At 30.4% G+C, this 26222-nt stretch overlaps 1 protein-coding gene across 5 annotated transcripts in view; it reads left to right on the top strand.

The window, feature by feature from the left end:
- mRpS9 (mitochondrial ribosomal protein S9) overlaps positions 1 to 26222 on the top strand; it is a 31522-nt gene that overhangs the window by 315 nt on the left and 4985 nt on the right. The window contains exons 2-25 of one of the 5 annotated variants that reach the window (XM_076538465.1): positions 167 to 293; positions 492 to 882; positions 1828 to 1972; positions 2053 to 2202; positions 2326 to 2486; positions 2561 to 2710; positions 2773 to 3009; positions 3084 to 3459; positions 3538 to 3809; positions 3876 to 4015; positions 4091 to 4209; positions 4282 to 4626; positions 4691 to 4906; positions 4988 to 5167; positions 5242 to 5461; positions 5518 to 5639; positions 6942 to 7062; positions 7390 to 7493; positions 7580 to 7753; positions 8120 to 8205; positions 8309 to 8384; positions 8455 to 8580; positions 8670 to 8712; positions 8828 to 8943. In XM_076538465.1, coding sequence (XP_076394580.1) covers positions 2161 to 2202; positions 2326 to 2486; positions 2561 to 2710; positions 2773 to 3009; positions 3084 to 3459; positions 3538 to 3809; positions 3876 to 4015; positions 4091 to 4209; positions 4282 to 4626; positions 4691 to 4906; positions 4988 to 5167; positions 5242 to 5461; positions 5518 to 5639; positions 6942 to 7062; positions 7390 to 7493; positions 7580 to 7753; positions 8120 to 8205; positions 8309 to 8384; positions 8455 to 8580; positions 8670 to 8712; positions 8828 to 8943 — 3426 coding nt within the window. In that variant the 5' untranslated portion in view covers positions 167 to 293; positions 492 to 882; positions 1828 to 1972; positions 2053 to 2160. Of the gene's footprint in view, positions 1 to 147; positions 294 to 491; positions 883 to 910; positions 1421 to 1827; positions 1973 to 2052; positions 2203 to 2325; positions 2487 to 2560; positions 2711 to 2772; positions 3010 to 3083; positions 3460 to 3537; positions 3810 to 3875; positions 4016 to 4090; positions 4210 to 4281; positions 4627 to 4690; positions 4907 to 4987; positions 5168 to 5241; positions 5462 to 5517; positions 5640 to 6941; positions 7063 to 7389; positions 7494 to 7579; positions 7754 to 8119; positions 8206 to 8308; positions 8385 to 8454; positions 8581 to 8669; positions 8713 to 8827; positions 8944 to 12448; positions 12486 to 12689; positions 12859 to 26222 lie in introns of those variants that run through there. The other 4 variants (XM_076538466.1, XM_076538463.1, XM_076538464.1 and 1 more) reach the window with 4 other exon arrangements.

Genomic DNA, 26222 nt, shown 5'->3' on the forward strand with positions numbered 1-26222 from the left:
ATAAATACTTTGAATATTAGATGCGTTTACATTTTTTATAGTAAGTTTTGAATTAATATTTATATAATATTCTTGTAGTTAAGAAATTTTTGTATTAAAGTTACTAACATAGGGAACATAAAATATTAAAAAGTCTTTTTCCAATACATTTTTTTTCATGTCGAAGTAACTTATCTGATGGTGTGGTTGGAGTTTGATTGTGGGTGACGGAATTTGATTTGTTTCTTTCAATTTATTACGTTTAATGGGGCAAACCCATTGACAAAATTAAATACATTACACATGAATTAAAGGTACGTAACTATTAATAAATATATATATATATATATATATATATATATATATATATATATATATATATATATATATATATATACATATATATATATATACATATATATATATATATATATGTTTATACATAACATATAAAGTATTCTATGCATCTAAAATAATCAATATTTTTCTATATTTTTCTTATATTTTACTAGGAATTATTAACCAATAAACATATTCTTAAAGTTGGAGTTGCTTCGTGCAAAGCAATAACACATTATTGGTATAAAGTTAGTGGATGCTGGATTTATGGACATTGGTAGAATGCAGAAATTTACCAAGTACAATAAGTTTAGCTGCAATAAGTTTAAAATACTTAAACTAGAAAATGGATAAATAAGTAAAAGTAAGGTATTGCAATTAGAAGGCTGATACTCTGAATGATGACTAAATAGCATATACTGTTTGCAATGCAGTTATGTCTATTCTTATCTATGACCAGGGTGTGTGATGTGCAGCAACCCCCTCCAAGGCAATGCACTCCAATGCACAATTTCAATCATAAAAATTTATGGTTTTAGCTAATGGAATAACGTGATGTAGCAGGTCATTGAATTTGTCTCAACACCCATTATATTATACATAGAAAAATGCAAGAGGTCATTTCAAAAAATTGTTTTGATTTTAAACTCTATTCCACCACTCACCTATTGAAATATCATTTGCACCACATAACGGGCACTCCTTAAATTCATTATTCGAACGGTTTGAACAAACAACACGCGGAGCTGCGAATTTCTCGAGAAAAAACCATACCTGCCGGAGCCAACAGGTGCCGTACCCGTTACTCGTCCTTAGCGAATCGTTCAATTTTGAAGATAACGACTGATTTTAACTTCGCACCCTGATTCGAGGCCCGTATATATAAATACCTGACTCTCGCATTGTCGTTATTTTCACCTTCAGCACGGCTTGTTCAAACCCCGTAACGTATAATTATGTAGTTACTTTCAAGAAAAGTGAAGTTTAATTGTGCCAAAAAATTTTCTGATAAGAAAAGAACGACATAAATAATTAACATGAATGAGAACAAAAATAGTAGAAGAGAAAAATCTCAGCATGTACAAGTATTTGTCCGTGTTAGGTGAGCAACTCATTTATTTTAGATTTAATAACCAAAACTTTTAACATATTTAAATTGGCATGAGATTTGTAGTAATTTATGAAACAGATATTATTAATTTATTAAAACTTTTAAATTTTCCAAATTTGATACATTTATATAGAATTATTTCATAATTTCGCTTATATTTGTAATTATAACTAAACATGTTATGATACAAATCCAAATGTAAATTAAATTTTACAGAACATAAAAAATTTAACTTATTTTTGTTATTGAAGGATGTAGAATTCTTTAAAAAGATAAGGCTTGCAGGAAGTATTATTTTAGATTTAAACTGTTACAATTTGAAATGTTCTCTTCTTTTTCTTAAGCAAAAAAAAAAAATTATAACAATGTTATTTAATTAGATGTTCTATTTATTTTAGGCCAACAAATGCTGTTGAAAAAAATAATAAGTCCAAAACTATTGTAGAAGTTGCTAATGATAGAGAATTAATAGTAGAATATCCACATGATAAAGTTTCTAAGAAATATAAATTTGACAATGTATTTGGACCTTCTGCAAGACAGGTATATGTTTTTATTATATATAAAAGATATGTATACATGTTAAAGAATTTACAATTCATTATATAATTTTTAATTACTAGATCGATATATATAATGTTGTTGTTAATCCATTATTGGAACAAGTTTTGGCTGGATATAATTGTACAGTGTTTGCATATGGTCAAACTGGTACAGGAAAAACATTTACTATGGAAGGAAATAATAGTGATCCAACTTTGCATTGGCAAAATGTAAGATTCTGTATTCATATATACCCTTCTATATAATATAAACTGCATGTTTATTTATTATGTATATTGACTGTATTTCGTATACACCAACTTAATAATTATATTCATACTTACATTTTATAGGATTCATCTGCTGGTATAATACCTCGTTCTTTAAGTCATCTATTTGATACATTACGTGTATTGGAAATAAAAGAGTACAGAATTAGAGTTAGTTTCTTGGAACTCTATAATGAGAACTTATTTGATCTATTATCAACTAATGATGATTGTTCTAAAATAAAGTATATAATGCAAATTGTTTAATCTGTACAGGGCTTAATTAGTTACAATATTTCAATAAATATTTCTTGTTTAGATTATATGAAGATGCATCAAAAAAAGGTGCTATAACTATTCATGGTTTAGAAGAAGTAAGAGTACGTAATAAAAGTGAAGTTTATAAAATTCTGGAAAAGGGATCAGAGAGGAGAAAAACTGCTGCAACGCTGTTAAACAGTCAATCTAGGTTCGTACTTTCAACTTCTTATTACTGAAACTGAATCTGTCAATCTATAAAAATAATTTCAGTCGCTCTCATACTGTATTTTCGATTACTGTACACATGAAAGAGAATACCATTGACGGAGAAGAAGTTTTAAAAACGGGAAAGTTAAATTTGGTAGATTTAGCAGGGAGCGAAAATATCGGGAGATCTGGCGCTATTGAAAAGAGGGCAAGAGAAGCTGGTAGTATTAATCAGTCCTTATTAACCCTTGGTAGAGTTATAACAGCTCTTGTTGAAAGAGCACCTCATGTACCTTATAGGTAATAAAAATCTATTTTTTCTTTACATTGTAGGAAACATAATCGATTACACTTTTGTTTCTTATATTGTGCAGAGAATCCAAACTCACTAGGTTGCTACAAGAGTCACTGGGTGGTCGAACAAAAACCTCTATTATCGCTACAATATCTCCTGCTGCTATTAATCTCGAAGAAACGCTATCAACATTAGATTATGCACATCGAGCGAGAAACATTACTAATCGTCCAGAAATAAATCAAAAACTTTCAAAAAAAGAATTCCTTAAACAGTATAGAGTTGAAATCGAAAGATTACGAAAAGATTTAGAAGCAACGCGTGAGGAGAATGGAGTTTGTCTCGCTAATGAGAATTATCAAGAAATGCAGACAATGATCGCTCAATTAAATAAAGATATAAAAGAGAAAATAAATCATATAAAAGCGCTTGAAAAAACTGTGCAAGATAAGGAGGTAAATAAATACTTTTGATTTTGATCATTTTTGTTGTTTATCAGTATTATTTTTTAATTAAATATTATTTTATTTAAGAAAATATACAATGATCTTGAAGTACAAACTCTTGCTCAAACGCAGGAATTCTACAAAATTAAAAATAAATTAGATAATGTTACGAGTGCCCTTAAATCTACAGATGAAGGGTTAAAAATGACGATTGAGGAACGAGATACACAGAAATTCTTACTAGAAAAATATGTTAATACAGAACAATCTCTATTAAATCAAGCTCAAAATTTATTAAATATTGCAGATACAGCAACGTCAGATTTGTATAAGTTACATGATAAGATTGAACGTCAAACGTATGTTAATTATCTTTAATATATTTTTTTATATTTATGCATCGAAAATATAATTAACTGTTTCAGGCAAACTGAACAAACGTTTAAAGCCCTTAGTGAACAGTTCAGAAACAATGTTTCTTATTGTGTACAAGGAATGGAGAAGGATGTTATTGCGTGTGTAAAAAGATTAATAAATTGTTTTACATCTATAAAGAATGATATTGGTAATAAAGAAATTAACATATAATATAAATCCTAGTAAGCGTTAATTTACTGATTGTTACTTTTGCTTACATTAGATCTGTATGCTAACAATACATGTGAAAGTGTAAACACAGCAATACAACAAATTGCAATGGATCTTATTAAACAACATTTATCCAATATTGATAATTTAAAGAAGAGTATAAACGAATTTGTGTGTATTTATCAATCTAATACAACAATATTATTGCAGCTAAATACATGTATATGTTTTTAAATATTACAGTATTCAAATGACCAAAAGTGCATAAAAGATAAATCAACTGTAATTCCAGTGAGTACAGTAGAATGTAAACATGAATTATTAAATAAAATTTCTATAACATTGGTAAATGATATTCAAAATATAATGAGAAATGAAATTGTTAAAAATTTGCAAATAATAAGGAATAATGTGACCCAAAAATTAAAGCGAACTTCAATTCTTATGAAAGAAATGATAGATTCTGCATGTTATGTTCAACTAGAAGCTTACAATGATATAAATAAAAACATTCAAATTATTGCAAATGATGTAGAAATGCTCGATAAAAGGCAACAGTTTACAGAAAAACAAAAATTATTCGCAAAGGTATAAAAAACTTTTTATTAATATAATCTTATAATTTTAGAAGTACTAAACTCATATCTTTTAGATGATGCAAGATGCAGTTTCTCAATTCAACCGTTTGTATAAGAGTCAAGAGGAGCACTATTCTTCTGTAACTGACAAATGTAATTATGTCAGCAAAATTTGCAATGATATCACTGATTATTCAACAAAAAGTATCGCGTTGCAAAACGATCTAAAAGATCAAATACAACGTAACTTACAAAAAATTGAAACAAATGTCATTCTTAAAACAGAAGAGGTAGTATTTATATGATTTATAATTTAAGAGAAAACTTACGTACCATTATTTATAACCCATTATATATTATTTTATTGATAGAGTGAAGAGTTAGCAGATAAAACAGCAAACCAAGGAAAAATTCTAATTAACGCATTAGAATTAAATATAAACAAAAGCTGTAATATATTGAAGCAATATAAAAACCTTACTAAGAATAGCATTAAAGAGGTACAACAAAAATTTGATGTGGATAGAAATAAAGCTCTTTTATTGGTTAATGTAAGTTTAAATCTAATTAAAATTTACATGGTAATCGAACATTTCTTTTACTAAATAAATGGTTTTCCTTGTAGAATGCTCAGGAAATAATTACGAATGTAAGTAAAGATGCAGGATTAATGAAAGGCCAACAAATTAAAATAACTGAAATCTCTAACAAAATAATTGGTAAATTAGAGGATCAAAGTGCAGAATCAAGTGCATGGAGTGATAGAATTCCTAATCAGTTAAAATCAATAGTGGGCGATGTTAATAAATTTTTTGATGAAGATTTACAACGTGATGTTCCAACAGGTACTGTTATATAAGAATTATAAAATAAAATAAATAAAATTCTATTTTTTTTATAGGAACAACTCCTGCTAGGAGAGAATTTTCTTATCCTCGTCAATTTATTGCAACATCTCCTCATGAACAAATTCTTCAAAGATTCAGACAAGCTAGGAAACCTATTGAAACGTCGGAAGATGATGTAAGTAACTATAATGCATACTGCAAAAGACAAATCAAATACTTTTTTCACTTTTCTTTCACATTTTATGCATGTAAATATGTACAGGATGATTTGTACATTACAAGTGGTGACGTAACAATGAAACAAATTGTACATTCAACTCTTCTACATGATACTACCATTGTATCTGCTTTGACTGATAACACATTTACTGAATCCACCTTTACCAACAATTTTTAATCAATCTCACTTGGATTCACGCACTTTTATAGATTCATATATTAAATGTATTATATAAAAATTGGATGTATAGAAAGTATTGAAAAATATATTAAGCTATTTAACTAATTCTAGTCTTAACCAGAATGGTTTAAATGGAAACAAATTTTATCATATTTTTTGTCTGTTTTCAACAAAATATATACTCGTGTATAGTAATATCAGTGTGTAATTTAATAACACTTATAATAATACCAAATTAATTTTACAGGATACAAATAAAGAGAATACAGGCAATGTTGATTAATGTATAACCACATAGAAAGAAATTAATGAATTCTAAAAAGTAAAAACTGACAATATTTGAAATACGCAGCTATATAAATAAAATATATTTTGAATTGTATTTTGTACGTTGTTAGACCCTTAGGTTTTATCATAATTCTTCGATTCCTAGATTCCTAGACCTCTATACCTCCAGATATTTAAATCGCTATATGTAAGAAACCGAAAACTCTTATTGATATACTTTTTTATGTGATTAATTCAGCTTTGTTTAAATGGATTCTTATTAATTGTAATTTCAGATATATATAATATAAAATAAGGCAAATTGATTTTGTTTCTATGAAAATAATAATGCTTTTACGGTTGTTATAAATTTATCACTTTTCGGAACACTGAAAATGGGATAAGTTTATTTATGGTCTCACTTTGTCTATTTCGTGAGAGAACGGTGGCACTTAACATCAGCCGAATGATCATGAATTAAAATAATCTATGAAATATGAAATAAAGAATGAATAATACAATACTTTATTTATACCTTTAATATAAGAGTGATTTTGGTAAATTAGCGAATAGATAGATAACAAGTTTTAATTATAGTAATTGTTAAACATGGTTATAACAATGATTACTCGTTTTGCAAATGTACGGTGTGTGAGGAATATTAATAATTTCAGTTCAGTTGGAAATGCGATAAGTGTTATTCAATGTTCGGTAACTAAAAATTTATAATTTTGAACTAATACTTTTAAAAAATGTTTTGTATCTTGTAAAATAATTTTCATAACCTTACAATTAATTTTATGATTTTAGAGTATCCTGTCTAAACCATATTCTACAGTTAATGATGAAATAGTTATTAATTCTGATAACAAGCCAAGTAAAAAAATACACAAAGCTATGCAAGTTTATTTCCAACAAGCTGAGGAATATAGTAAGTTTAAAATATAATGCGAGTATGGAAGTTTGATACAATATTTGTTATTATTAGATATTCCAATGAATAGCCTACCCTTTTTATCTAATCCAGTAGTTATTTACAATAAAATTAAATTCCTATCTTATCTTAAAGGTAGTTGTGTTTTATCATTGCTGTTAATTTTTAAGTAAGTTATATTTTGTTGATTATACAATATCTTTATTGACCTATCTTTGAAATTACAACTACATTTATTATTTATTAAATAAAGTAGTGAATTATTCATTGTAACACCTAATATTATATTAAATATATTAATTAATATTTATGTGTTGATTTCAGAGGAATTTATACAAAAACAAATAGCAGAATATGATATTGGAAAACGACATCTAGCTAATATGATGGGCGAAGATCCTGAGAATTTTTCTGAGGCAGATATTAATGTAAATTATATTTTTATTACATATAATATTTTATCAAATTCATGAAAAAGTATTTCCAAATTGTAGTCGGTTTGTTTATTTTGCAGAGATCAATAAAATATTTATTTCCATCTGGTTTATATGAACCAGAAGCTCGTCCTATGATAATTCATCCTAGTAAATTATATGCAAGCAGAAAAGAAGCTGAATTTGATGAAAGTGGCAGACCACATCACTTCCTATATTATACTACAAAACCTAACTATTATAACATACTTCATGTGAGTTAATTTATGACATAATTAGCATATTATGTAAAATGTTTTCATCTGATATAAATTATATACTATGTGATTTAAATGGCTACAATAGACTGCTTACAGAGGAAAAATAATAATTTCACCTTCTGTTGCATGATGTGAGGCAAGATAACTGAAATTATATTATCATTTATAAAATAAAGTTACTGGGTATTGAAATAGAGTCATAATGTCCACAAGTAAAGTAGGTTAAATTGTTACTTTCCCTCTGTAAAGAGTGTATTGTATCTACTTTTATAAGGTGTTAGAATAGTTCTAATAAATTATATTAACTATATAAATATGGTTAATATAAACTGTTAACATATATAATATATTTATGTATAGAAAATTGCAGAAAATATGATTAAATTAAATGAGCTGGAGGATAAGACCGCACAAATAAAGAAATACAGTACCATAGAGGATAAATTGTACGTAACAATGTTTTCTATTGTAATGATATATAGCATAATAACTTTCTTCCTAAATGGTAATACTTTGTTTTTATCCATTTTTTACTTTTTATTGTCCTAGTGATGTTGCAAAAACAGAATGGCTAAACAAAACTGAATTAGAGGAGAAATTATTGGAAGAACTCTCTGATGCACAAGTAAGAAAAATATAATGTTTATAATTCGACATTTTCCTGCATATTTATTGACTTCTTAAATCTATTTTAGTATGAATACTTTCTAACAAGTATAGAAAGAGTGCTTGAACATCCCTTTTCAAATCATGCATCTTCTTTGCTCAACGAATGTAGAAAACAGATAACTGCGATTTCTACTACCATGAAGCTCCCACTAGTAAGTTCATTTTAAAATCTTCTTTAACGTTCTATTTATTGTCTGCTTTTTGTTCAAGTAAATTAATGTTCTAATTTTTACTATTACAGGTACAATTTGATGAGAATAATAGACCTTATATTTTATTAAAGAGTAAGTATATTTTGTTAAGTAAGTAAAACAGACAGAATGATTCAAAAATATTTATTACACTGTAAATTATACATATAATATATTGAACGTAACAATATTAAAATTATTTGTTTAGATTGTGCAAGGAAATGCGCACGAGGCGACGTTAAAGTAATAGGTAATGGAACTGGAAACATTACTATTAATGGAGAAGACATTTCATATTTTACGGATATACAGTGTCGTGAGCAGGTAGGTTTATAAAAAAAGTAATTCAAATAATTTCGAATACTAGATTATTTTTAAATTCTTCATATCAAAATATTTATTTATTCATTTTTTGCATTTATACTTGAATAACATGGATTTTGTTACAACGCAAAATATACAATTTCCTGTCTATTAAAAATCATAAACTGTTTAGTATGATATGAAAGTAGGTAAGTAGTATATATTAATGAATGTATTAGTTATTAAAGTCGGGTAAGTATTATATTCATTTGCTTTGTGAAAAATGTTTGCAAAATAGAAAAAAATAACGATTTCGACAGTTTGTAGAAACTAAAATATATTAGAACGTAGAAAGTTAAGTGATTACTGTCACTATTTCTATGGTGTAATCAAAACGGAATTTAAATGGTTCTTTCAAGGACAAATAACTTTTCCATGATGAAACTAACACATGATACGATTTCCTGTTTTCATTTTTTCAATATCTCATGGACAATGTTATACAAAAAAAGTAAAAATCCTTATAGTTCTTATTTCAAATATAAGTTGAAAAGATCAAGATTGGTTATTATTCATCATTATACATTACTCAATTTATTTTGTTAGTCGATATTATAACTTTATTATTTACAAGATATTGTCATTTGTTTAAACATTCTTGTATGCAAAATTAAGAATAATTTCCATGACATTAGAAAAATAGGATTATCCGAAAAGAAACATTTAATGTGGTATGCCTAAAATTTTTTTTTTGGATATAAAATTATATATGCATACAATATTTGCTAGCGATGTAAGCAATATCTCGTGTATACTACTTGCATGTTGTAAACATGTATCTATCTTAAGTTTCATATTCTTCTTCATGATTATTTAACATGAATGTTATATAATGACATGAAAATTTGATTAAGTCCTGTATTTAGAAAAATCACAAATTGTAAATATATTTTGGGCCTAATGAATCCAAGTTAATCTAAATATCGTAAAAGGTAAAGGATAAATTTCGTTCATTATTCTTCTATGATTTTCATGTCATCCTTACTTAATTTTATTATAATTGTTTAGTAAATGAATTGAATCGAATACTACGATAATTATGAACTTCAATTGCGACAAATAATACGTTTCCCATTTCAACAGTACTATAATTTTTATTTAATAATTATTTCCGTTTAACTATTATTATTTCAAATTTACAAATTTTCAAAATTTTAAAGTTCCAAAATTCTTAAGTACCAAAGTTTCAAATTTTATAAAGTTGCAAACTTTCAAATTTCTAAATTGCCACATTTCCAAAATTTCAAAATCCCATATTTTCAGTCTCAAAATTCAAAAACTCTTCAGTTACCAATTTTTATATTCCTCGAGATTTAAATTATTAAATTTTCAAATCCCCGATTGCTAAACGTAACAAATTCCAGCGTTTCAAATTTTTAAATATTTTAATTCTCAATTTCCCAAATTTTCCAAATTTCAAAAATTTAAATTCTCAAATTTTTTAAAATTCCTAAATTTCAAGGTTTCCTCTTAAAATTGCAGTCTTGCAAAACAGGAAAGTTAAAAATAAAATGAAGAAATTACGTTTTAACTCTTAACACGGTTTGGACACGCGTCGTTAATCTCTGATACTAAAATAATACTTACACGCTGAAAATTTCACTCCATAACGAAAGTTATGCATCTGAGATTATCTCCTCAGATAATAAGCGTAGAAGTTTGTAAACGCGAAACGAAGACGGTGCTATGCGAATTGTTGATAACTTATGGTGTACGCGATTTATCGTGGTCTCCGGGATCTCAGAACAGACAATGCGTACAAGAAGACTCGATCTGAGCTCAGTATTAATCGAGCCGTTCAATAGAACGACAGGCCCACGATATTGTAACGATACCCGATTGTTTGAGCATTCTGAGTCGTATGTTCAATCGACCTGATCAAGTTTGAAGGTGAAAAAGAGGTGGTTGATCGTTGTTTCGACCTTTCGCTATCGGTAAAGATCTGCTAAATTATTTCTAAGAATCATCAAACGCGTTAGTGGCAAAATAGAGAGATCCGGTTGCTCATCTTTTGGAGTTAAAGAGTCATCTTTGAAATGTTGCAGTGAACATAATTGCATCTGCAATACGCAATAGGAAACTTTGATATTATGTCATTGTTGATAGTTCAAAGTATATAGAAACAGCGATAATGAAATGTAAACGGCTTATAGTTTTCAATTAGCCTGCAATTAAGCCACGCTGTTATTACAGTGATTAAGTTGAAGATCATTGGGTTATTTCCGAGTTTTTTCAGATATCTAATATTTCTCGATTCGTATCGATTGAAAAATAGTGTCTGTGAATTAATTATCTGGATACTGGAAATTGTATTTTGTGCTTTAATCCATATGTTCAGAGATGCTTTCAAAAACAATTTTTCAATTCAAGTTTTATTCGTTGAAATTGCAAGTGGTCATATAAAATATTTTACAAAGGATTTTGCTGTTTTCGAGTGTTATCAGAGTTTACGTATTTAAACGAAAAGTTATTCTTCTTTGTTTTTATGTTTTATAATTTTGGATATTGAATTTGCTGAGAAATATGTGAATAATCGTATACGACAAATTAGATTAAGATGTCAAGAACGTCTTCGGTATCTAAGTGACTCAAACTGTGTATAAATAATATCAATTTAAAGGTAACAGTGCGACAGCTCGCGGTTGTTAATGTATGTGCCCGATTTTCCAATTGACATTCACACCTCACGTGATACGGAATCAGACGTCATCAAAGATCATATGTTCTCCTTAGTAGTTAATTACTCATAGAACTTATATTAAATTATATAGTCAATAATTTTCGACATTTTCTCGGTTACAAAAATTTTAACATTATTTTTTAAAGGAGTTTCTTAAGCATTTGATGAAAATCGTAATATTATAGAATCTCTACCAGAATTTTATTAACAGATTTAAATGTTTATTTATGTTATTGTCTTTCGTGTTTCATATTTGAGTACAGTGGGACAGTATTTAAGTGGGACGTGGCACACTCTCGAAAATTGTTTTTTTTGCAACCTACTAGCATGATTTATTTACCGACGGTTTAAGATTTTAAATTTTGAAAATTCCAAAGTATAAAAATTTCAAAGTTATAAAAGACCAACGTTCTAAAGTTAAAAAATTTTTAAATCTACAAATCCTGAAAAAATTCTGAAGCTTTCAAGCCTATAAATTTCAAACTTCCAAACTTCAAATATACAAATTGTTTAATTTCACTAAAGCTTCAAACTTAAAAATTTTCAAAATTTCAAAGACCCGAAAAGAACTTAAAACCTTCAATAAATACTCGTAAACCACACAATTGATTTATATTCTATAGTCCTCGATATATCATTGCTATAAACATTTGTAGCCTATATATATATAAATCAAAACAAAAAAGTTTAAGCAAAAAATTATTATTGACTAAAGCTGAGAATTCAGAAGATGACTCTTAACTCCAGAAAGATTGAAAACAAATTTTAACAAGAATCTTCCAACAGTGCAGATCTTAAAGATCATAACGCGATCTCTCATAAACATCTTGTAACAACCTTCAATGCGAACATCTGACCAAAGTTATGAGGCCAACAAATAAATCTGAACGGATCAGTTGATCAAGTAAAGTGACGTGATTTCATCTTCCTCCTAATGTACGTTCACGATTGTATAAGCACAACATCGTTCATGAATTACCACTTTGGAATCCCTTCCACGTGCGACTCATAACAATGTTCTTTGTAGATCAATGATGTAATCGCATAGAGTGATAGGCGGAGAGGATGGAGAATCGTTTACAAACCTCGAATTCGCCATTGGCGAAAAAGAAGGTGCGACTGGAAAGGGTTATCGACATAGAGGACGAAGCTGTATCGATCCCAAGTCCCCCCAATCGAATTATGACATCTTTACTTTTGACGCGATGGCTAGCATCGAGGAGTACTCCTCGCAGTGAGCCAGAAACCAGCTGGTCCATCGACGATCGTAGCTTGGAGTATGGGACACCACCACCCATAGAAGAACCACATTGCTACTCCATGTGCCCTAGCGAGAGCTCCTGCACCGAGGAGATTAATTGCGCGTTGCAGGTGAACAAAAGTGTGATCAAGAACCTCTTGGTTGAGCACATGAGATACGTAGGCGGTCGACTGCAGCTGCTGGACGATTTAGATGCGAAGAAAATAGACCTGGAGGACTCTGAACGTTTCGTGAAAACCTACAAGCAGCATGAGATAGACACTCTTTTGCTTTATGCCAGTTTCCTAGGCCGAGCGGACGTTATTAGGATCCTGCATAAACATGGCGCGGACTTAAACTATTCGGAACAAGAGCAGGGCCTAACTGCATTGCATCTATGTTCCTTCAGTAACTGCTTGGAAGGCGTCCAATATCTGCTGGCGAATGGTGCCTTTATGGACTTAAAACGAATGCATACACCATTTCATTACGCTGCTTTCGGGGACGCGTTCCATGTAGCTGAGTATTTTCTTCGGCTGGGAATCACTCAGGAGTCCTCGCTGGGAGAGGAGACCGTGTTGCACACTGCAGCGAGATCAAATGCTTTGAACGTTTTGAAGTTACTAGCGCCCTGTAATCCTGCTTTAAATAATTTGGACTGCAATGGATACGCGGCTATTCATCACGTGGCTGACCGAGGGGAACCAGCCTGTCTGACTGTTCTGCTAGACGCTGGTTGCGAGTTGGACCTAATGACTAAAAAAGGCGACACTGCTCTACATCTCGCTGCGGAAGCCAGCTGTGTGGAGAACGTGGACTTATTGGTAGAAAGAGGAGCGAATGTTCATTTGAAAAATCATAGGGACCAGACAGCCCTGCATATAGCGTCACGATCTCACTCGTTAGAGTGCGTGGAAATACTGCTGAAAAAAGGCGGTTGTGACCTTAACGCGGAGGATAGCGATGGGAGGACGCCTCTGCACCTAGCTTTAGGTAGATCTTTATTAGCTTACGACGTTACGGAGTTTCTTATAACCTGGAAGGCGAATGTGAACAAAACGGACAAGTATGGCTACACGCCGCTCCACATCGCCGCTCTCAATGAACTTTCTCAATGCGTGGATATTCTAATTCAGCATGGAGCGGATCTTAGTGCTAGAACTAAGGGCGGCACCAGTGCTCTGTCCATCATCTTGCGCAAGACGCCGACGTCCTTGAACGTCTTCAAACAACGACTCGATGCCTCGATAACGCTTCATCAACACGGATCGGCAACGGGAGAGGTGGAGCTCCGACTCGATTTTCATCCCCTGTTGATGCATCAGCAGCAAGGCGAGATTAGGTATCTGGGCACATTCGTGAAAGAGGGGTACAAGGAGATTTTGGAGCACCCACTGTGCCAGGCGTTCCTCCATTTAAAGTGGCAGAAGATTCGAAAGTATTACGTGGGTAGGCTGGTCTTCTACCTGTTTTACGTTCTCATACTCACAGGTTGGGTAATGACTGCCTTGGCGCATAACTGTTACAACGAGTCGCACGGGCAATTGGATAATAATCAACGGCCATTGTGTGCAAATACCACTGGAATCAACGGGTTTCTGTACAGGCATCCAGTATTGCTAGAGCTAGAATGGTACGCGCTAATGGTGCTGACCATTCTAGAAGCGTTCCGCAAACTGACCAGCATTCCGACTTATTTGTCGGTCCGCCAATTCTTTACCCAAGCGGAGAACATGGTGGAATGGTGCGTTATACTGAGCGTGTTCGCCACGTCCTTCATTTACACAGGCAGAACGTACGCGTGGCAGAATCACGTAGGGGCATTCGCGGTTCTCTGCGGATGGAGCAACCTTATGTTGATGATAGGACAATTGCCGATATTTGGAGCATACGTAGCGATGTTCACCAGCGTTCAAGCACAAGTGTTCAAGCTTCTGCTGGCCTACGCGTGCCTTCTAGTAGGTTTCACCGCCAGCTTCTGCGTGATCTTCCCACGTTCCAAGTCCTTTAGCAGTCCACACATTGGTCTGATCAAGGTGCTGGTTATGATGACTGGGGAGTTGAACTTCGAAGACCTGTTCTTCCCTAGGGAAGAGGATAGTACGTCCATGGATTCAGGTGGCACCTCGTGGATTCTGCTGCAAGTATCGGCACAGTTGTCGTTCGTGCTGTTCCTGTTATTCGTCACGATTGTATTGATGAATCTGTTAGTTGGCATTGCGGTACACGATATAAAAGGACTTCAGAAAACTGCAGGTCTGGCGAAACTCGTCAGGCAGACTAAACTCATCTGTGATGTGGAAACCGCTTTGTTCCTCGGACTGATGCCAAAACGATTAACGAAATTCTTGCGCTGGACAGCGCTGTTGTTGCCGTCGCCCTTGAGAGCGGTTCTAACCGTTCGACCCCTTAACCCAAGAGAAACTAGGCTGCCTCGTGATTTATTATTCGCCGCCCACAAGGTCGCGAAGGAACGGAAAAATATGTCTGGCACGTTGTACAGCAGAAAGAGCACCAACACGATGCAGACGTATCTAAAAAGCGATTCATTCTCGACATTCCGTCGACGATTACCCGAGGAAGACGTTGTTAACATGGATGATTACATGATCAAAGGAGAGCTGGCTGAAGTGAAGCAAATCTGCGAGAGGAATCAAAAACTCCTTCAAGATCTACTGATGCATCTGGTAATGAATAAGCGCGGTAGCAAAGAAGAGGATGAGAATAATTAAGACATTTAGTCTTCGAATTCCTGGAACGTTGTGCTTGAAATATATCGTGCGAACGATCTGAAGAACTCGGAATCGCTGGATCGATTTCAGAGATGATTTCAATTTACGTGGAAATTGTATATACTGTTTTTTCAATTTTAGCAAACTATTTTCAAGTTTTATATGGTGAAAAGTTATATCGAATATTGCAGTTTTTGAGATACTTTTTATGGTCTGACGTGATCTTTCGGCGAAGATGAAACGAAACAACCGAAAATAATAAACGATGGAGTCATCGCAAATTAATTAACTTCAGGGACGATTGTTAATGTTGTTTATTTGAAATCGATACCTGTAAATTGCAATTTTTATATTTCTGAATTTTAAACTTTTAGATGACCAATTTTCTGAATTTCTAAATTTGCAAGTTTTCAAGTTTTTACTTTTGTAAACTTTCTACATTCTCATGTTTCTATATTCTGAAAAAATTTCCAGAGGTAAAGATAAAAGATGACTAGATAATAATAAGATAATAGAAATTAAAATCTGTGGAAATTTTCTTAGAAGATATAACATTAATGTACAAAATATTAGTGTATACACATGACACAAAAATAGTAAAGATTTTTCAATCTAAACAGTTTTCATTAGTGTTCTTTCGTTGTTTGTGTGTCAAGAACACATGGAATAATTTCGCGTCCGAGAACGAGAAAGTTTTTATACTTCATGGCTGAAAAATTGAAAGTTTCGAAATCTTGTTGTTTCGTTTGGAATAAATTATTCGTGCTCAATATTTGTAAAATATTGTAATGTAGGAAGATATTGAATTCCGTCCATAAGATGAATAAATGTAAAAATTGTAGAAATATGTAAGAATAAATTATTGAACTTTTAAAATATTTTCATACTTAATATATGCAAACATCTTGACTGCACAAACGATTTATCTAAAATATGATTTTTCTGCTGAATTTTAATTTAATAAAATATAAATTATTCCCTAGTTACATGTTTTAGCTTCAGAACAATTTTATTTCATCTAATGCCACCGTGTAGATCTCTGATCAGAATTTTTAAGACAACTTGTATGTGACATTTGATGAAGATAATTAATATGTTGGTGAACGGAAAATACCTATCATTCTTAAAGGTGTACGCTCAAAGATAGATAAAAAAGGAATAATTGATATTTTGCAGAAGATACATCTTATGTAACTCACTGTAAAAGGTGTGGAAATATTTCTTGACATTTTGACAGCTATATTTTGCTAATTCTTTATTGCTTTTTGTAATTTATCTGACAAGTCGATAATTTAATAACGATGATTGCAAAATTATTAATTTTTGAATTATAGGTAGAATGCTTGTGTAGTAGTTATTTATACAACAGATTAGTATGGTCGTGATTATCTTTAAGGTAGATACTGTGATAGTAGTTATCTGTAAAGTAGATATTGCTATGGTAATTAGCTACAAATGCTGTTACGTTATCTAATGCTGTTAAATTATCTACAGATACTGTTATAGAAATTATCTTTGAGGTAGATACTGTGATAGTAATTATCTGCGAGGTAGATATTGTGGTAATAATTATCTATAAAGTAGATACTATTGTATTAATTATCTAAAAAGTAGATACTGTGATAATACTTATCTATAAAAATAGATACTGTTATAGTAATTGTCTATAAAATAGCTACTACAGTAGTAACTATCTAAAAATTAGATGAAATATAGTTAATTATCTATGAGGTAGATATTGTGATAGTAATTATCTGTAAAGTAGATACTGTTATAGTAATTATCTATGAAGTAGACACTGTGATAGTAATTATCTGTGAGTAAAATACTGTGGTAATAATTACCTATAAAGTAGATACTATTATACTAATTATCTATAAAGTAAATACTATGATACTAATTATCTATAAAATAGATACTGTTATAGTAATTATCTATCCAGCAAATACCATGGTAGCAATTATCTATAAAATAGATACTACAGTACAATCTAAAAACTAGATAAAACATAATTAACAATAAAAATTGAACTAACTAAAAATTTTTTAGCCGAAAGAAAACAAACACAAAATTCCTTAAAGTACTATATTTTTGTCAAAAGTAGAAAACCGAGTTAAAACCTATTTTAAGTACTGTTTCTTTCTACACAAAAAATAACCAATTTTCTATTTAATTTTGAAATCAAATTGAGCAATCAAGCTTTGAAATTTAATTTTTAAATTTAATTTGAGCAATCAAGCTTCGAAAGTTAAAAACACATTTGTTTTGAAGAGACAAATAACAGTGACAAAAACTAAAAATCAAAAACACTGACTGTCAGAGTGTTAAATCCCTCGATCATTCAAGTAAAATTAATGCTGCGAGCAACGCCGTTTAAACTTTTTTTTCCATGACTCTTCGAATTCATTATACATATGGAAAGTTGTGATCATTTATAAATGAATGTTCATAGTGACTGGTCTCAAACTTCCGGTTAGACCGTCATCATAATTTGACATTTAAAATTGATGGCTGTTTGTACCGTTGGATGAAAGAAAGAGTTTTGATTCTGAGAAATTCGAGAGAAGTATACTTATGTAAATATCGTAGCTAAAATACTTTTTATAATTAGTCCATAACAGTTGCTGGGGTATGAAAAAGTTTGGTGTTAATTTTAGGCACTGTTTTGAAAATTTGAATAAATACTTTTTTTGAAATTCCGGTATTTTTACTATTTTTTTCCTGTGACTGTTATATCTCGCGTGTTCAGCTAAAATTTTAGCTCTTAAAACTGAATAAGAACTTAAATTTGGAACTTAGAACTTAGAATTTGGAACTTAATTGTGTGACGCACTTAGAACTCAAATGTGACAAATCTTACTCAAATTTTAAATACTCTTCGACATAAAATTTAGGTCCAACTATAATTTGCATAATTAAGAATCTCTGAATATAAAATACTCACATTTTAATTTTCTTTGTTTATTTTAAGAATACTAATTTTGACTGACGCATCTGACAAATAAATTGTACGGTAAAGGGTTAAAATAGGAAGTTTTGAATCTTTTTATGAAAACCGTCATTTCTTCAATTTTTTCACGTTTCCGTTTCTTTTCACGTTCAACGTTCAAATTTATTGAAATATGCTAAAATAGCTTTCAAAGATTATTTATAATTTTTGTCAACTTAAAATGAGTAGCTTTTGTGTAGGAAGCATGTTTAGTATAAATGAGCAGTTTTTTATAAGAAGCATGTTAGTAGCTGCGGTTTCATTAAATCAATAAAATTGTAATAAAATGGTCAATAATGTCTAGACATCTAGTATTTCAATCTTGTATTTTATCACAATCGGAAGTATAAATTAGTCAGAAGTGATTTTATGACACTTTTTGTGGGAGATATAAAAATGTAGACGACAATGTCATCCTTTATTTTTATCTGAATAGGAAGTTGAATACACACATTTTATAAGTCTTGTTTTGACATCTCGTGTTTAACGATAATGTCCTTGTAAACGAAGGTATAGTTAAACTTTTTATATAAAAGTAAAAACATAATATCTTTAGTAATATACGCGAATAAAAGATGTTTGTATACAGTAGAATTCCACAAACTTTTATATTCACAGGTTAATTTTTGAAAATGGTAATTCTTCGAAATTCAGTGTTTCAAAATTGTGAGCCATGAATTTCCTGAATTTCAAAATTAGGAAGTTAAAAATGCAAAATCTCCAAAATTCCAATATTTTAAAATTTTCAAATTCCAAAACTTTCAAATTCCAAAACTCTCAAATTCCAAAACTTTCAAATTCCAACACTCTCAAATTCCAACACTCTCAAATTCCAAAACTTTCAAATTCCAATACTCTCAAATTCCAAAACTCTCAAATTCCAAAATTCTCAAATTCCAACACTCTCAAATTCCAACACTCTCAAATTCCAACACTCAAATTCCAACACTCTCAAATTCCAAAACTTTCAAATTCCAATACTCTCAAATTCCAACACTCTCAAATTCCAAAACTTTCAAATTCCAATACTCTCAAATTCCAAAACTCTCAAATTCCAAAATTCTCAAATTCCAACACTCAAATTCCAAAACTCTCAAATTCCAACACTTTCAAATTCCAACACTCTCAAATTCCAAAACTCTCAAATTCCAATACTCTCAAATTCCAAAATTCTCAAATTCCAACACTCTCAAATTCCAAAACTCTCAAATTCCAAAACTCTCAAATTCCAAAACTCTCAAATTCCAAAACTCTCAAATTCCAAAATTCTCAAATTCCAAAACTCTCAAATTCCAAAATTCTCAAATTCCAAAACTCTCAAACTCCAAAACTCTCAAATTCCAACACTGTTAAATTCCAAAATTCTCAAACTCCAAAATTCTCAAATTCCAAAATATCAAACTCCCAATACTAGTATTAGAGGCTTAATATGAATGTTGCAACTCTTAACAAAAATTAACAAAATTCCTCAAATTTAAAAAAAATTAAAATATGAGAATATTAAACCACTTTATATTTAAACTAATATACTATTATTTAAAACAAAACCCTAAAACCCATGAAACTAACATAAAATAATTATACCAATAAAAATACAGTAGTCATTACAATATTAACCATACACTTTAAATGTTTAGTATTAAAGGCAAAACTTGTTGACAAACATTCGTTGAAAATTTATGAAGCTCCGGATGAAATTAAATATTTTTTTCATTTAAACGAATGTTTAAAAATGTATATTCCTATAGTGTCTACACAGCAATTTAAAAAATTATCATTCTGTTGCTCAAGAATTTTGCGTAACCTTCGGTATTTTCGTAACATCAAGCATGTTATGCAAGATGTTTGAGCACCAAAAATGAAAAAGACGTCAAACGAAGGCGGAATGCAAATTTATAAAAGTAATATGTTAATCGATCAGTATAACGGTTTCTTATAGTGTATTTTTAAGTTTTAATGAAATGTTGAATGTGGACCTATAAATATCTCCTACAATCAATTCCTTTAACGAAATTGTTTTACATTAACCTTTGGACAGTGAAAATCATAAATTTATTTTAATATAATTAAGGACTTTTATATTTTTTGCACGATCATTTATTGCTTTGGGCAGTGGTGTATATGCGAATGTATTGAGTTGAAATGTTTTAGGAGAAACATTGTAGAAATCATTTTTTGGGAAAAAATGTGTAGGGAAAAGTTTCCATGTTATTAGCAATTATTTAAATTTTCATTTTGTCAAATTTCCAAATTTCTAAATTCAGAAAGTAAAATCTCCACATTTTAAAATATCCAAATTTTCAGATTCTCAAATTCCTAAAATTTGCAAACTTGCAAATTTATAATTTTTCAATTTTTAAAATTGACGCTTATAAATTTCTACGTTTTCAAATATCTAAAATTATAAATTTGTAGGTTTCCAAATATTTAAATTTCTGAATTTCCAAATCTTCTGTTTTAAAATTAAAAAATTTTCAAATTTCAATGTTTTTAGTTTCCAAATTTCCATATTTTAAAAATTCGAAATTTCCAAATATGTAATCCTAGAATTTACAAACAATCAAAACCTCAAGCCCCAAAATTCAAAATTGCCCTAATTCCCAAACTTTCAATTTTCTAGAATTTATAAACTCACAAATTCATACATTTTCAAATTTCCAAATCTCTCCAATTCTTGATATTTTTCAAATTTCCAAATCTCGCCAATTCTTGATATTTGTCAAATTTCCAAATCTCTCCAATTCTTGATATTTTTCAAATTTCCAAATCTCTCCAATTCTTGTTATTTTTCAAATTTCCAAATCTCTCCAATTCTTGATATTTTTCAAATTTCCAATTCCCTAAATTTGATGACTCTAAAATCCCTGAGTCTCAATTAGCAAATAAATACCTGTTTTACATTTTTTTCTTTCATAAGTAAATACCTACTTAACATCTGTTTTCTCCGATAAATAAATACCAACTTATTTTATTTAACACTAAAGCTACCAAACCGGTCAAATGAGCGCTCCACAAGTTTCTTATTATAAGGTACACATTTTGTTAAAGAACATTCCTTGAAATCAGTATTGATTTTCAACGAGACAAAGAATAAATGTGTGTACTATTTTATGTTTCTTCGTTTGTTTATTTATTTCTTAAATTCATTTTTAATTTCTAACTAAGTATACATTATATGTCGGTATGTTTAGCGCTAATAATTCTACACATGTGAAATAGCTATTATGTACATATGGTTGAAGAAGAAAGAAGGTTGAGTACGATGTATACTGATCTAATGTTTGCATTACGTTTTCAACTACGGAAACGCTTGATAACTTCTAAGTATCCGACTACCAATTAATTTTCCAATGATTAGCCGTTTAGTCGTAACCTCTTCCCACTAATATCTCTCCACTCATCTAGTTAACAAGACTCTTTAATCGTAAACGTAAAATCAAGTTCTTTTTTAGTCCTTTCCTTGCATAATTGATCTGTTTAGCAAAAAGTGATTAGTCATGCAACACTTGCATACAAACATGCAAATCTTTAACGAAGATTGTTTATCTTATTCTAAGGAAGAACGTTTGCTCATAGCCACTCTATTTTGACTTACCAATAATAATTATTTGAACAAATTAATTCTGAGGTACTGTTTTAAATTATTGAGTTAAATTAATTCCGAGGTACTCTTTTAAATTATTGAGTTGGAAAATAGAATTAACATTAGTAATCTTAGTACGTGTGGAATATATTCAGATGCGGTTGTTAGTATTCCCTGAGAACGCTTGAAGTACTCGAAAGAACTGGTTTCGTTGGAAATCAGGATTTGAACAAAGTCGATGTCTGTACGGTGGAACAAACAATTGCGTACTTGACACGATGGGATCGAAGGACGCTGGGTTTCAGACCTTGTGAATGTGTTCTGATCTTACGGAACTAGTTTGTTAAACATTCGAAATTTCGAAATTTTCACCTAAATATATTTCGAAAACACCTAAATTTCACAAATATGACACTTTAGAAATTTTTGCCAAATTCCAAAATATCAAAACTCCAGATGTTCTAAAACTTCAAAGCTCAATTAAACAATTTCAGAATAAGATATAAAAATTCTACTCTTTAAAAAATGTGACCGTATTTTTTAAAACATTTGAAATACCTAAGTACCAAAATTCCAGAAAACTACAATTAAAAAATTTTTATGTACTTTTTAATACGTTTGAAATATTTTTAAATTTACAAAGTTTTTAAGTTTTATAATCCAACAACTCATAATTGACGAAGTTTTACAAATTTAACAAATTTGAAAATATCTAAATGTCAGAACTCTAGAATCTTTGGTCTAAAAAGTTTGAACGACTCAGTATCCCTAAATACAATAATTCAAAAATCTCAAAACTTACATATTACAAAATTGCAAAATTTAGAAATTACAAAGTGCCATAATTACTTATTATAGCAGTCTAAAAATTCCTAAGTTCCAAAGATTTAAATGCTCTAGAAATACAAAACTTTTGAGTACTAAACTTTCAAAAAGAAATTGCCAACTCTGAAATTTCAAAGTTCCACTTTCTCCAATTTTGAGGAAAAATTTAAAACTTTTCAAGTGTCAATTGTCTCGGAATTCTTAAATTAAGAAAATTCTGAATTTCTACAATTCTAAAAGTCTAGAAACCTTAAAGACTCTCAAGTTCTCAAGTGTCAAAATCGTTTCAGAATTCTCAAAGTAAGAAAATTCTGAATTTCTAAAAATTCAAAAGTTCAGAGACCTTAAAGTCTCGATGTCTTAAAATCCAGAAATTAAAAAACTTAAAGGTTTGAAGAAATGAGAAATTTCAAAAATTTCATGTACCTTTCCAAAATTTAGAACTTGATAATTTTAAAGTTCCAGTTTCCCAAATTGCAAGGACTTCAATGTCCCAAACTTAAAAAATTCCAATTGCACAATATTTAAAAATGTATGTAGTTCCAGTACTACAATATTTCAAAATTATAAAATTTCAGTGTTCTTATATTGTAAAATTGTAAAACTATGAAACGGTAAAATTTCTAAAAAAATTTCACAGAGCAAAAATTCTAAAATTTAAAAATTTTAAAATATCAACATCGTGTTTTAAATATTAAAAATTTCTTAAGTCCAAAGGTACAAACTCTCAAAGTTTCAAAATTCATAAGTCCCAAATTCAAAGACTTAAATTCCAAAAATCACAAAATTCTCAGTCTTGAAGTTCTCAAAATAATATTAAATATTTAATAATTCCAAACTTTCAAAGCTTTAAACCTTGAATAATCTCCAACTTCTCAAACTTCATGATTGTTATCCTAAACTGTTCTAAAATAAGAAAAGTAAAAAACTCGAAAGTTTAAAAATCGTAAACAACGTGAATTTCGATATTCAATATCCCCATATTGTCCACTGCTATCTCAATATTTGCAAGGTCGAAAGCCATTAAATAGCCAAAATTTCATCTTCTAAACTCGTAAATATGCTATTCGGATAAACCGGTTTCGATTCATAGAAAATCTGGACAAAGATGTGTGTACACCAACGAAACAAACAATTGCTGGCGACGATGAATCGAACAAGGACTCTCAGGGGAAGACCTCGTGAATGTATCTAGATTTTACGGAACATCTTAAAGGCACGTCGAATCCGTGAAAAGACTCACATCCGAGCGGACTTTGGCGACGTCTGGAGTTTCAGCTCCGCGTTTAATCTCTCGATCGTTTAACGTGTTTGATCCGTGATAAAACTTTCTCCCGATTAATCGTGAAGAGTGCCCGGATAGACCTGAATATTTTATTTTTCGTATCCAAATGTGTCAGTGAACTTTACGAGAAATTTGGCGGAAGGGTGATAATTATCGATTAACGGTTTCGAAGATGCTGATGTCATCGTGAAAACATTTGACGGTGCACCTCGCGAACGGATAATAGCGAGAGTATGATAATGAAATGTTAGCAGATCAAGTTGAATTCTTTATTTTGAATATCGTAGTGTCGATATCGTGCTTTTAAGTGACTGAAAAATGTGGACTGTTTATAGATATTTTCACGGGTGTTTTATATCGATCTTCAAAATTTGTGTGAAACATTTGAATGAGTGTTAATGCACAATGTTAAATTATTCGCTAAGTGTTTTTTAAAAAAACAGCATGTTCATAGAACCTGCAACGACGGATAAAAATTGTAAATACTAATGAAACTAGATATTCTCAGAAAATTTAATAATTGAACCTTTTCAGGGATGCTTGTTGTATGTGATCTTTTGTACAATTGTATTTTATTTATTTTAAATCTGTGGTGATTGAATAAATAAAATTACAGAAAATTTAATCGTGTACAAAAATATGTGATTATTGGTTGTTTAATTCAAAAACTGAACATGTGCGTAAATGTCCTTGGAGAGGTTTACTACAAAACAAACGCGGAATCCTTTTTCTTTTCATACAATTGTAATAAGACTGTAGTGACAATTAAGTAATTTCGCTGTGATAATCGATTTCTTAATTTTTAATGGAGATATAGAAATATATTTTTAATAACATCATGAGGTATATCGGTATCTGATGGAATGCAAAATTTATTGAAAACTTTATATAAAATTTTTTTGGAAATTTGCAAGTTTAATTTCGACAAGGTTTAGTGAAAATTTAGTTCAGCGTAAGGAAGTTCATACATGTTAAAACATTAGTAATTGAACATATGTCGCAATTGTTCAAATCTGCATTGTATCTCGCACAATGTTCCTGATATACACTAATGTTGCTAATTAAATTTGCATCGATTATGATTCAATAATTATCGATTGTTAATTAATGAAATAATTAAATCTTTAGAAAAATTGCTCCAACTTTGACAGTAAGAAATCATTTAGATCAATCCCATAAACATATCTTCTATGAATTTGTAATTAACCAAAAACGATATATAATGGATAATTTTTTATAAATTACAACAGCTACAAAATTTGCTAAAAGACTCAGAAACGTGTATACGATAACGCATAAGGAACTAAAGTGAAACCCCAACAAGAAGAAATCCAGTTCCATCAAAAAAAAGGAGCAGTATATGCAAAGACACAGCAAGCAGTCATTTAGGTCAGACGGAAGATCCAAGAAACACGTCCTTGATTAAAAAAGAAGAAGAAGCAAAAAACGAATCGATGATATTTTGATCGAGAGAAAGCTGATTTTACCGCAACGGGCGACTCGTTTGGTATGACCCTGTGTACCGTTGGTTTTTAAGTTCAAGGTCCCTATTCGAGGGAGTACTGGCTGCTTGAACGGAAGCATGTATTTTCCTGTGAACTTATATATAGAACGAATCCAATACGAAGTAGCTAATATAAGTCACTCGGGCGAGTGACACCGGTAGTCGCGTGTACTGCAATGACGAGAGCATTCTCTTAAAGTGATCCAAATGACTTTGGGACGTGACGTGATAAACGAAGAAAAGAGTGAGGCCGAGGTATGACGATTGGAACGTTCTGTCGAGGTGATCCACGATAGCAGATAGTGGCTTGTGTTACCGCGCAGTTTCTTCGTGTTTTCTTCGCAACCGATAACCATCCTCCAGAGAAAAATTCAGCAATAATACATACCAGAGGAGAGTATT

The sequence above is a fragment of the Megachile rotundata genome, chromosome 12 (assembly GCF_050947335.1).
Source record: "Megachile rotundata isolate GNS110a chromosome 12, iyMegRotu1, whole genome shotgun sequence".
Lineage (NCBI taxonomy): Eukaryota > Metazoa > Arthropoda > Insecta > Hymenoptera > Megachilidae > Megachile > Megachile rotundata.